Source organism: Rousettus aegyptiacus, unplaced genomic scaffold (genome assembly GCF_014176215.1).
Source record: "Rousettus aegyptiacus isolate mRouAeg1 unplaced genomic scaffold, mRouAeg1.p scaffold_m13_p_1, whole genome shotgun sequence".
NCBI lineage: Eukaryota > Metazoa > Chordata > Mammalia > Chiroptera > Pteropodidae > Rousettus > Rousettus aegyptiacus.
In genome coordinates, this window is record NW_023416284.1 from 166,003,414 (window position 1) to 166,016,274 (window position 12,861).

General features: G+C 32.5%; 1 protein-coding gene across 6 annotated transcripts in view; it reads right to left on the bottom strand.

Moving 5' to 3' along the window:
- Positions 1-12,861, bottom strand: part of REPS1 (RALBP1 associated Eps domain containing 1) — a 71,695-nt gene that overhangs the window by 19,265 nt on the left and 39,569 nt on the right. For all 6 annotated transcript variants that reach the window (XM_016132686.2, XM_016132689.2, XM_036222153.1 and 3 more), the window contains exons 8-9: positions 12,402-12,556; positions 3,292-3,413 (exon numbers count right to left, since the gene is read on the bottom strand). In XM_016132686.2, the coding sequence (XP_015988172.1) occupies positions 3,292-3,413; positions 12,402-12,556 (277 nt within the window). The remainder of the gene's footprint in view (positions 1-3,291; positions 3,414-12,401; positions 12,557-12,861) is intronic.

Genomic DNA, 12,861 nt, shown 5'->3' on the forward strand with positions numbered 1-12,861 from the left:
ACAAGCCTGACTAAATTACATAATTTCTATTTTTTCATAAACATTTTATACTCATCTATGCTTAGTCTTCTTTTAATATAAGGTGAGCAACTTCACAATCAAATGTATAACAATTTATTGCAATCTCTGGGGAAGAGATTCGAAGACTTCAGAATTCAATCTCAAAACACAATAGAGGAACAGAATCTAAGTGGTATAAATGGTGACAAAGTAAAAATGTAAAAGGGTCTGTCTTGACCAAAGAAAGAATAACTTCAAATCCTTCTTTTAAAATGTGTTAATCTATTGATTTGGTGATGTTACTGAATCTCCAGTACCAAACTTTTGGTCAAAACAAAAGCAAGTCAGTTTGACTTGCCAGTGCGACCCCTGAAAGATGATTCTATTATGTACGTGCACACCTTTTGTACATATGTATATTTAATAAAACGTAATTGGAATAAAATGCAAAGAATTCTAGAATTAATATATGTTTGAGCTCATGTCAATCTGCAATCTGTAGCAAGTCAACCTTGCAATCAGCACTAGGAACAGGACCATGCCAGACCAAAAGACAGAACTGCCAATCAGGCGCCCGCCCCACCCCTGCCATGCTAGATAAATCAGAATGCGGCCACAATGAGAGCAAATGAAGCATCTGAGTATGTGTTATAATTAGAAGATGTATTTTGATATGAAATACTATTCTTCTAAAAGAGGTACACAAATGTCTTATCTCTTAAAATAGGTGGAGTGACAGCGGATATTAATTTTAGTAAATTCCATGTTTTGAAGATCTTAGTAATAAGATTTTATCAAAATTGCATTAAAATTATTACAATTTGATCAAAAATTATGTTGTACTCTGAAGAGGGAAAAACATCTACACATACACAATATATACAAACAGATGTTTACACACAGACACGCCTACCCCATTAACCAAAATCTTCTTTTTATAATTTAGTATGGAAAAGTACACATTTTTATGCTTCAAAGTTCGACATTATTTAAAATAGTGATAATTTGAGAAGACTTGTAGAAATTAAATATTAGCATATTAATACAATGATGAAGATTATCTACTAAAATGGCTAATACATTCGACAACTTTGCCTACAAATTAGTTTTCAAATCATGACAATTAAGATATACTAAGATATACTGATACATTCGAAATGTTTCTTAAATAAAGAGAACCTGTAACAATTCATTTTTAGTAAGGGATATCACTCCAGGGAAGTGACTTACTAATTGCTACCGTTTTAATAATTATTGTTGCATGGGTACAGACAGACTTTTTAAAATCCTAACTATCTAACTGTGGGGGAAAGTTTATATATAGATTTTTGCCAACAAGAAGGCATTTATTTACCTATTTGGTAGCGTGAAATTTTATCTGGTTTTACAAGACCATATGTAAGCTACCTGAAGAGCAGAGGGATACTCTTATTTCATAACTTTAGTAAAATGGTCAAGAGCACAGGTTCTGGAATCAGACTACTGGAATTCTAGTTACACTGTACAACTTTAGGCAAGTTATTTAACCCCTGTGCTTCAATTTCACCATCTGTATGATGAAATTAATAATACCTGTGTCACAGGACTGTTCTAAGGAAGTAAATACATATGTCAAGAGCTTCTGAACAGAACTGGCACATCGAAAGTGCTCAGTGTTAGGGATTATTATAAGTGCTGCTGTTATTGTTAGTGTTATCCCTCACAGTGAGTGTCTCCTCCATATTCAGAGGTACTGAATAAATATTTGTTGAAAGATTAGAGCTTTGTGGTAGAAAATTATAAAAACGTCTTAAAATCAATGTTAGTTTTAACATTTTGATTTTCCACAGAGAAAAAAATTACAACATTCATAACTTTATTACCAAATTTTACAAAATGAAACTTGCTACAAGTATTTAAAAAGAGAAAATATAACTACTTATTAAAATACAGAAGGGATGTTCATTCCTAGACTTTAGTGATCACACGTGATTTTATCTAGAAAGAGAGGCTTTAAAACTGAGATGCTTTATAAAGAGTTGCTTTTACTTATTAGCTGATATCAATGAAAAAAAAATTCTTTAATTTGATATTGCTTTTAAAAAATGAGCAAAAATAGTGGTTTCAAGAACAGTGACCCTACTCTATATAAAAGCCTCTTTACTACTAAATTCTTTCATGGCTTAATTCTTCCCTCCAGAAAAACACATGGCTTTACATCTGACAGTACGCCGCTGGTATGTTACACCTCAGGCACAAGTGTCTGTGATTACGTCATAAAGCAGCAGCAAGTACTTTACACCCGCCAGTTCCTTATGTTTTTCAACTATACAAAATTAAGTGCTGTCTCTTTAATCTGGTACTTATCTAGCTTTAAAAGATATAAAAAGCACAGAAGCTTAAATTTTTTTCCTAAAACTCAAGAAACTTTTATATTTGTAGAATTACCTAAAAATGATACAAAAAAAATTTTAAGAAAAAAGTGTACTTTTTCTCAAAGAGCAGTGCTCTAACAGGCTAGAAGAGCAATTTTTAACCAGTTCTATAGAGCACTAAGGTTTAATATAGGGCCTCAGGGTCCCTTTTCTTATTTCTTATTCTAATCAAGTAGTCCTACTTTTATTGTGTGTGTGTGTTTTTTTGTTTTGTTTTATATGTTTATGATGGAGTTGCAAAGTAATGGTGAGGAAAGGGAGTGCATCTTTCTCAAATTCTGTTTTGCATATTGTGTTTGTTCTTATATACAAGGTATCCTAATCACTGCATTTAATGGGGTTAAATCCTTCTATTTTAAGTAAAACTAAATTATCAGGAATAGCTGGGGTTGAAGAAAATACTTTGTTCACATGAGAAGCCAGAACAGAAACATCTATCATTTCCAAAGCTAAGATTCCAAATATTGTACATTACATACTAGGTTTATAGGAATGAGAAGGCAGTGTAATACAGTGGCTGTGATTCAGTTAACTGAATGTCAAAGAACTGTGTTCAAGTCTTAGCTCTTGTCCCTTAATGGCTACGCACTATCTTAGCCAAGACATTCACCCTTTTGACTGTTAACTGCATGCATCTGCCCGTCTAACTCACAGGGTTTCAGCAGGAATGGGTGGTGGAAACTAAATGACAGTATATATGAGAAAAGGTACTTTGAAAACCTCAGAGTCACATAATCACAAACATTTCTCAGTCATATTTGATATGTTCTTTTAACTATGCGTACATACTAAGAACTAGATGCTGAAGTTAATCTGTTTGGAATATCTTACCTTAACAAAGTTAATGTTAATGAAAGAAAAGGGAAGCTTTGCTAACCTCACTGCTCTGATTCATCTCCGGCCAAGTCTGGTTTAGTGATGGCATTGAAGGTGACTTGCTTGGCGGTGCTTCTGCAGGAGAGCCTGAATAACCTACCTCACCTGTCTGATCCCCAACATCTGCAATTTAAAAATAAAGAAATTCTCTATAAATAATATATTTTAGTTTAGGAATATATTAAAAAAAAAACAAACTGAAGAGTTTTACATGTAGTAATTTATGATCTGAATTTCCTTTCCTGCTTCCAAAATAAACATTACATTTATACTGAATGTCAACTGTAATTGAAAAAAAATTTTAAATTAATAAACATTTGAAAAATCAGGTAGTACTTATTCCTGCTGCTTATTGTCTACTTGAAACCGCAGCTTTCTATAAAAGTAAATTCTAATTAAGAATAAGGAGTTATATATAATAATAATACAATAGAACACACGCTTTGAATTGTTTTCTGATAACAGGGATGGATATGTACCAGTTCCTAAAGTGTATTTCACGGGATATTAGTAAGGTGCTTTAAAAAATTAGGCTTTCTGTTCAAATAAATTTAGGGATGCTGTAATTCCCTGGTGGAGCATCCCCATGCACATCTGCATATCAAAGACTTATGAAGTCCTACAGCAAATAAACAATTTAAATCAGTTTTTCCAAAACACAAACCTTTTATCAAATATAATCCCTCAACAGTCCCTTGGAATAAACTTTGGAACTGCTAATTTATACAATTCACTCATATTTTCTCTATGATAATAAAGGGAAGAGAGTTAAGGAAAGGAGGCTAATGACTATAAATTTACAGTTAAGTCTCTCCATTACCAAGAAGCAAAATATCTTTATAGGGCAGACAGCAAAAAGAGAGGATGAGTTCCAAGCATGAGCAAAAAGCAAAGTCAATGAACCCGCACGAAACAAATTTTTTTTTATCATTAGGCTCAATGGCATTTACAGACTTCACTGAGAAAGCTACAAATCCGTTATAAGATTCCAAAGTGGTTTTTAAAGTTTCATGTGGTAGCATATTCTTTTAATTAGTTAAGCCTTAATTTAAAATGTCTCAAATTCCAATTTAAAAACAGAAAGAATTTCAATGGTAATAAAATTATTACAATCTTAAATTTTACATGGCTTTGAATCCCAGTTTGAAAATAACATTAATTGTCAAATTAATGGGGAATGCCTAATCTATTTAGAACTTCTATCAAAGTATGATTCTAACATCTGTCACCATCTCACTGTTGGACCATGGGCAAGTTGAAGAAAACCCGAGTTTCTCCATCAGAAAGACAGACATTTGCCATTAAATGTCAGCACTATACTTCAAATTCTTAACTTAGCAATGTATATGTTTTAACTCTTCGATCTATTCATAAGTAAATCCTTCACATTTTAGTGCCTAATACAGGACCTAATACATACTAATATTTATTCGATAATTTTTTCTGTTCTTCACTTAATTTTCCCTTATTGTCATTTTCCAAAAATCAACACTAACTATTGATATTTTGAAAAGTTCTCAAAATTTTTCTTCACCCTATTCTGTTACATGGCTGTCTCAAAATACTCCCCTTTTAATTACCGTGATAGTATTTCTTTATAGTCATAACACAATCCAAGTTTTAATTTGAAGTCCAGTATATTTTTGATAAATTTTTGTTTTCTAAGATCAGAAATTGTTGCTATTTCTTTCTTAATCCTACTCCTTTCTCAATAAAAGTGTCAGAGTGGTATAGAACCAACAGAGGCAGAAAGGCTTCAGATAATGTTCTATGAAGACCTCTTAACTCAGAGCATTTAGAGAAAAACTAATAAAGAAATTATTTATGATAAATAGTGCAGCAAATTCCTCACACAGACAACTTGTGGTTTTAGTGTGAACAAAAATTATGGACATTGTTTTCTATAACAAAGGGAAGGGAAGTTAGGGAAAGAAGGATAATAGCTATAAATTTGGCAGTTAACTGAAACTAAAATTCTGTCAGGAGGATGGTGAATGAACAAGTGTCTTTAAGAGGTCCCCAAAGCAGGTGTTAAAGAAAAATAAATAAGATTAAAATAGTATTATTAACTATAGGATGATTTTCGAAAAACCTATTTAAAGTCAGACAAATGTCATCTTGGGGCAAACTGGATTGCCTTTCTCTACTTCCATTACCATGTCAGTCATCTACTGATAAATTTAGGGCCAGACTGTACCCTACCCCATTATAATTTGGGATAGATTCCAGGAACCTCAGTGATTCACTGATACAAAATTGCAGTGGGTCTATCCTCTTGAGGCTAAGAACTGAAATATTATGCATCCAAATAATTATACTTCATAATTATTTCAACAGGGTTATTTTCAACAGAGTAGCAGTTCTCAAACTGTAGACCAGGGACTCCTGGGAATCCCCATGACTCTTTTAGGGGTCCGAAAAGTCAAAAAAAATTTGTAATAACAATGTTTTTTTTTTTCCTCCTATGTTGGCATTTGAACTGATGAGACAAAAGCAATGGTAAGTAAAACTGCTAGCATATCAGCAAGAATAAAGGCAGCAGCACCAAAATATACCAGTTATTGTATTCCTCACCTATGTACCTTCCAGTTAAAATAAATAAACAAATAGGCATGGCCGTCTCATTGATCATACATACATACATACATACATACATACATATATACATTTCCAAACTTATATAATGGAGTTCCAAAGTAATACATATATTGCACTTCTGCTCCATATCAAAGTACAATGACTGTCTCAAGGAAATGTACTTCTGGGATTCAGCTGTCCGCTGAACAGGCCCCTTCTTTCAGTTTTCCTTGAAAGGACAGCTGATAAACTATAATCATTCAGATGTGGGTAATAGGCATTTTCTCAAAAGTGAATTAAGTGTGGCTGTCATTTCAAGGAGAACAACTGTTTACACTCTTTGTTACTAACTACAAACTCTGAGTTTTCAAGAGAGAATTAGAATATGGGAAAATGTGTATCCATATCCAACAAGCTCAAGAACTTCTCAATACTTAAAGACTTCTTTGATAAGATAGGTTGTAATATTGATATATGCTTTTATTTAGTATAATAAAATGTCTCGACACTCGAAAAATCTGTATAACTCAATGAACTATCATTTTACAAATGATCAAACAATGCATTATGTTTATAAAACCGTGAATAAGCTAAAGATTCAAAGCGTATTCCAAGTGCATGACAGAACTATGGATTTTAATTTGACAGTACAAACAATTCATTAATATGCTTTCAGTTTTCACATCGCAATTAACGTTTAAGAAATTACCATTTGTTGACTTTGGGTGCAGTATCAAAGAATATCCATAATTACCTGAAAACAGCCTTTCCTTTCACTATGTGAGGCCCAATTTTCTCCATGTACTGGGGATTGGCAATCTTTTTCTACAAAGGGCCAGAGAGTAAGTATTTTGGCTTTGCAGGCTATACTGTCTCTGTTGCACTATTCAAGTCTGCTGTTAAAGTGCAAAAGCAGTCATGATCATTCATAAAGGAATGAGCTTAGCTTGTATTCCAATAAAATTTTATTAGTATACACAGAAATTTGAATTTCATGTTATTTTCATGTGTTACGAAATATTGTTCTTTTTCTTTCCTAAAGATTAAACAAGAAAAAACCCACCCACACTTTTTGCTTGTGGGCTATACAAAAATAGCAGACTAGATCTGGCCCTCAGGGTGTAGTTTGCCAATCCCTGATACACCTCAAACAAAATAATATATCCAACAGCCTGAACACAGAAGTAAATATGAGAATCTAGCTGTCTTCTACTAAAATAGATATTAAAGAGATTTGTAAAAATGTATGACAATGCCACCCTTTTCATAATTTATTTTTTATTTTGGAGAACATAGTTATTTTTCTAAAAACATCTATGCTAACATTTAAGGGGTTCATTATTGTTATTTTAAAGAAGTCATAATTTTTTAATTTATCAGTTTTAATTTCTCATAGGGTTACTACTGATAGATTTAAGTAACATAAACAGAGATTTATAGGGGTCCAGAGTAAGTTTTAAGAATGTAAAGGGGTTCTAAGACTAAAAAGTTTGAAAAATCACTCACTGTCCTAGAAAACTCAAAAATTATTTCTGGAATTAACAAAATTATATAATGTTTCCTACTTCAAATATAGAACAACAAATAGCAGTAGAAAAAGAGCAAATTACCTATGTTTTCTGAGAAACTAACAGTCATGAACATTAGGTCTGTAAATGAAACTATACCTCCTTCCACTTGGCTCCCTAGAAATACTCCAACAAAGAGCTTCGTGCCCGCCCAACAAAAGCTAGTCTTTAAGACTGTTATCCTCACGGAGGCAGGGGTGTAGTTTTACTCTTACCTGATGCAGTGTTCCAACCTAGCCTCCTGCTGGAACACTGTGTCAACCCTGCCTCCCTCCTGAGGGTTCTGCTCTGCCCCTGACATCATCAGAGCATCAGGGCTGAAAAAGAAGAGCATGAGCCTAAATTATTTGTTAAAGTCAACCCCAAAAGGGCTTTTATGCAAAAAAGTATTTTCAAGTATAAAACTGTGTCTGGAAGACACAACCCTGTGTGATCATACTGACGTATGGTCAGTCTACATTAAAAGTTAGTAATCTGTGAAAATTAAATGAGTGCAAACCATATCTTCAGGATCACACTAGAAAATAAAAACATTGTGCATAGTTTTCATTCTTGTGCCTCCAAAGACTCTAAAAAGTCCACAGATTCCGTTCCATACAGTATATCTGCTGAACTACTTTTCTTAAATAGCTTCAGTTTTTATCTAGGTTTATAAGCTATTCATCCTAAACTTGTTATTTTCTTAGTATTATACTCACTATACTAAAAAATTATTTCAAAAATGACTCCCAGCTATTATGAATCTTACAAAAATATATACTCTCCCTAAGGTCTTATGATTTAAAACTTATTTTGCTTTCATGTAGCAAAACCTGTAGGAAGAATTCTTCAATCATAAAAGCTCAGGGTTCTAATCTTATTTAATAGCTTCATCAAAAGTATCTATATTTTTTATGTATTTGAAATGCCAATATTATTCTTACAAGAAAAATATTTAAAATAAAGAATAAACAAGTTTCAATAAATTTTAAGTCTTCAAGGAAAACTAGAAAGAGTACTCTTTTCATTCATACTTAAAAGCAGGATAATCAACAAATATGCAGAAAGAAATTAAGACTTAATTTAAGATGCTTTATTTTGAATATTATATGCATCAAAAAATTATATTCTATTTCTAAAATTAATTCCTATTTTCCCAACACTCCGTAAAATGGAAACTTAGTAAGCAGACCTTAAGAATGTCTATGTAGAAGTCTATCAGTTTTAAATTAAAATTAAAGATTAAAAAAGAAGTAAAAATGTGTCCAACGAAGTTAAAATAAAACAAAGCATTCACCCAAAATATTAATTTAACTGTACTGGTTGACTTTTTTTGGCAGTACTAATCAACATTTTAGAGCAACTACTACTTGACTTGGCTATTAAACTTCAAAGAACATTACCTACAGATATACAGGAGGTTCCCATTATCCAAGGATAGCTAGAATGGAAACAGCCCATTTAAAGTTAGTCCACTTAAAATAAGAACTAAAATTCATTAAGAGAAAAAGAAATTTAATTGGGGCTTTGTCTTCAAAATTTACACAGAAAATTGTGAAAAGGAGTATAAAAAACAAAGAATGAAAGATGTTAAATTTTGTGGGTACAATTTGGTGGTGAAATTAATAAAGGCATGAATTCAGGCGGTGAACATTTATTGAGGGCCTATAAATACAGTAAATAAAGATAAAGTATTGAGCAACAAGACAAGGCTCCTGTTTCCATGAAGTTTTCTTTCAAATAGGACAACAGACATCCTTCACTTCACTTTCTACTTTTACAATACAATAGTAAGAAAAAAAGGTCATTTCTGCAAAAAAATACAAAGGTGTCATTATTCTCAAAGACTCTTACTAATCCACTGATACTTAAACCATAATCTTTTAATGCCCCTAGTGTGTCATCTTATAAAGATTTTCTCAAGTATTAATTAACTAGCCTTGTTTGTCAATGTCTTTGCCAGGAATTTGAGAAGTTCTAATTATTCTGACCAACTTCATTAAATAGTACACCTTTGCCAAATATTTGCAATTGTACTTATCTGGTTAGCTATAATACCCAACTATCTGGAGAGAAAAGATTCTAGTGTTAAGACTGTATGTGTATGTGTATGGGGGAGGGTGGCTTGGGAAGCAATCCCTTAATTAGAAAGTTAATGATCAACACGAGTTTCTTTCCTTTGTAACTAAGGGCACTTTGAAAGTGAATATTCCAAAAATGATTCTGGGTTCTTTGTACAAAACAAAGCTATTTGTAGATACATGTCCACTGCAGCACTTTTTTAAATGTAAAGCCAAGAAACTACCTCAAAATCTATCAATAAGAAATTGGTTAAATTAAGGTACATTAATATTATGGAATACCTTGTATGATAAAGAATATAACAGCCCTATATGTAATAAAGTGCAAAGATGTCCAAAATTACAAGATAAAAAAATCAAGGCTGTATAGTGTGAATATACTTGTATAAAAACAGATATCTGCAAGTGTAAGCTTTTATATGTTAAAATTTTCTGGATGAGTACAGAGAAACTCTTAACAGTGATTAACTCACATCGAACTAGTCTCGATTATAAATTTTTAAGTGAATTATTCATAAAAAATCTTTGGCTTTTAATACCATTCATATTAGAAGTAACTTCTAGAGTTTGGGGATCTGTGTTATGCACCATATCAACAACAATGAAGACTTGCTCAAATTTACTGTATAAAGAAAGTGGTTATTATGGAGGAGGAGACAGAATGGGGAGCACATTCCTTTCCCTCTCTGAGCATCTTAGTACATGCTAGGCAAAGGGCTAGATCCACATTTTCTTTTTTTTAAAGAAACTCATAGTGGTAGAAAGAAGAAAAACGTCCAGGATTCACTGTGATATGTGCCATAATAAAGAGCACGCAGATGCTATGAGAGATCAAAGAAGACAGAAACTACTCTGTCAGAAAAGCTCCACAGAGACGGTATTTACGATAAATTTTCAGGTCAGCCAAAAGAAACAGTTTGGATGGTTCCCCTTTAATTGTGAACGTCTAAAAACACAGCTATTTAAAAGGATTTTTACAGATACTGATTGCTTCACTGTCACATGACAATTTCTATAGTCAAAGGAAAACCAATCTCAGGCTTATGATAGCTGAGAGAAAAAAGGTTCAGCAGTTCTGCCCAACCAAAATTAACAAACCTGCAAATTTATAAGTAGGCAAAGCAAATTTGAACCTAATATTGTATGGTCAAGTGTTTATAATAAATTTCATCAGAAAACCATGCAGATTATGGTGTAATGGGAAAACAACTATCTGAGTCAGATACTTATAACATTATAGTTTGAGCAATAGTGTACAGATATACACAGGCAAAGAATCAGTGTGGTTCTGCTAAACAGATCTAACAGGTGGAAAAAGACAAATGGTTCTATTTGATTGATCAGCCTTAAAATTCAGGCAGTAGATCAAGTTTCCAAAGCACCAGATTTTATTTAAGTAAATAAAAGAAATAAAAACACTACATGCAAAAGCCAGATTCACCAATCTGAACACATAACAATTTAAACAGATAACAGAATCAGACAAGTCTCTAGAACATGACATACCAGAAGAAACTTGACTTAAATTATTTTTTTGTTTACCATGCTATTGGTCTTCAAAGGATAAAAGTCACAGAAAAACTCTAGGTACAAGGCCTAATTTTTAAATCAATAATACAATAAGTCTGTTTGTTGCTACCACAACTTCTTCCCTTCTGATCACTATCAAATAAGCTAAATGAAGTTCTTTTTGTTTACTTCTTAATTAGGCAAATCAAAGTACTCTGAAAGCAAAGTTACCCAACAAAAACCCTTAGCTTTCAGCTCAAGTTATAGGTTGATGCCTGATAATTACCTGAAACCTAGGATTCCCATAGGATAATGTTTCTAAAAACTAAAACCAACGCTAAATTTTTAAATCAACATACTGGTTCATAAAAAGGTCAGTGTAAAAGTCAGGTCCTGAAACATGAATGGCATTGAATCCACATTTCAGATGGAGAAACAGAAAGAAAAAAATAGAAACAGAAAAAAATGGCTAGAACTTGCCCAAGGTCATAGGAGAATTTGCAAAAGTAGACTCTTGTCTCAGATTCCTGACTCTAAGGAAACCGTCATCTTTGTGATAGTAATAACATGCATATGATTCCTACTGTGTAATTTAGGAAATGAAGTCAGATCTTATGCATTTCTGGGTGAAATATATGCTGCCTAATAGATGAATGCTTTTTGACTGCCCTTTTAAAAGTATAAAATTCCTTCCATCATAATATCCAAAAGAGAATTTAGGTAGAAAAACCAAAGACAATAATTTAGTTGTAATTAGACTCATTAACAATACATTTCCTTTTATTCATTCACAATTTAAGAAAAATGTACTTATTTTTTACCCCTTATGTTCTTGTTTCCTTTAAAATAAAGCTACCAGTAAATATAGGGATTTACAAAAGCATTCTTGTAAACATGACAACAATACAGCATTATCTACATCAAACACAAAATTTCCAGATTTCTTTAGAGTATGAAGAAAGTGGCTTTTTAAAGGAAAATGCTTGTGGACTGTAAGGCCTCATAATAAACCAGGCATTTCCCTTAAACAAGAAGGTTCATTAAATGGAAAATGCTAATAATGACGACAGGCTACTTTAGCTACATCAGACACTATAAAATGCAATTAAAGGAAGGCAAAATAGGACACTGTGAAATGCTCTTCAACTCTCAGCAAGTCACAATGTGTAAAGTAAAATAGTGGCATATATTCTTCATCTCTTTAAGGTTGACTAAATAAGACAAACCATTAATTCAAGTTCAGCCTGTACATATTATTCTCATGGCAAATCTATATGCACTTGATGAAATGTCTATGCTCTTAAACTATGTTTTAACATCTATCTTGATTTTGCTTTAAGAACCTAGTGTTATTTTTCAAGGCATGCAATCAGGTCTCTATAAGCTCCTGATCTTACCTGCTGAATCTTCCAAATCAATCAGTTTGGGCATTAAACTTTCAGGGAGTTTTTCTGGTAAGTCATAGCCATTCTTCCTAGCAACTACCAGATGAAAAGCAGCACAAAACTCATCCAGTGTCAATGCTCCATCTTTATCAAAGTCTGAAAGTTCCCTAGAAGACAAACTTATTATGAATATAATCATATTCTGCTTTGGATCCCTTTATGTCTCGAAAAGGAAAAAGAGAGCTCTTTTCTCAGAAAAAATATAAACCTTCAGTAATTTAAAAAATCTCATAGATGGGAAGATGTGTAACAAAGCAAATACAGTAAACCGTTAACTAGAATCTAGGCAGTGGGCATATGGGTGATTCAAAGCACAATTCTTTAAAACTTTCTACAAGTGTGACATGAGATCTTCAAAATAAAATGCTAAAAAATAACGTCACCAAAATTGACCTTTAACTATGTATATCTA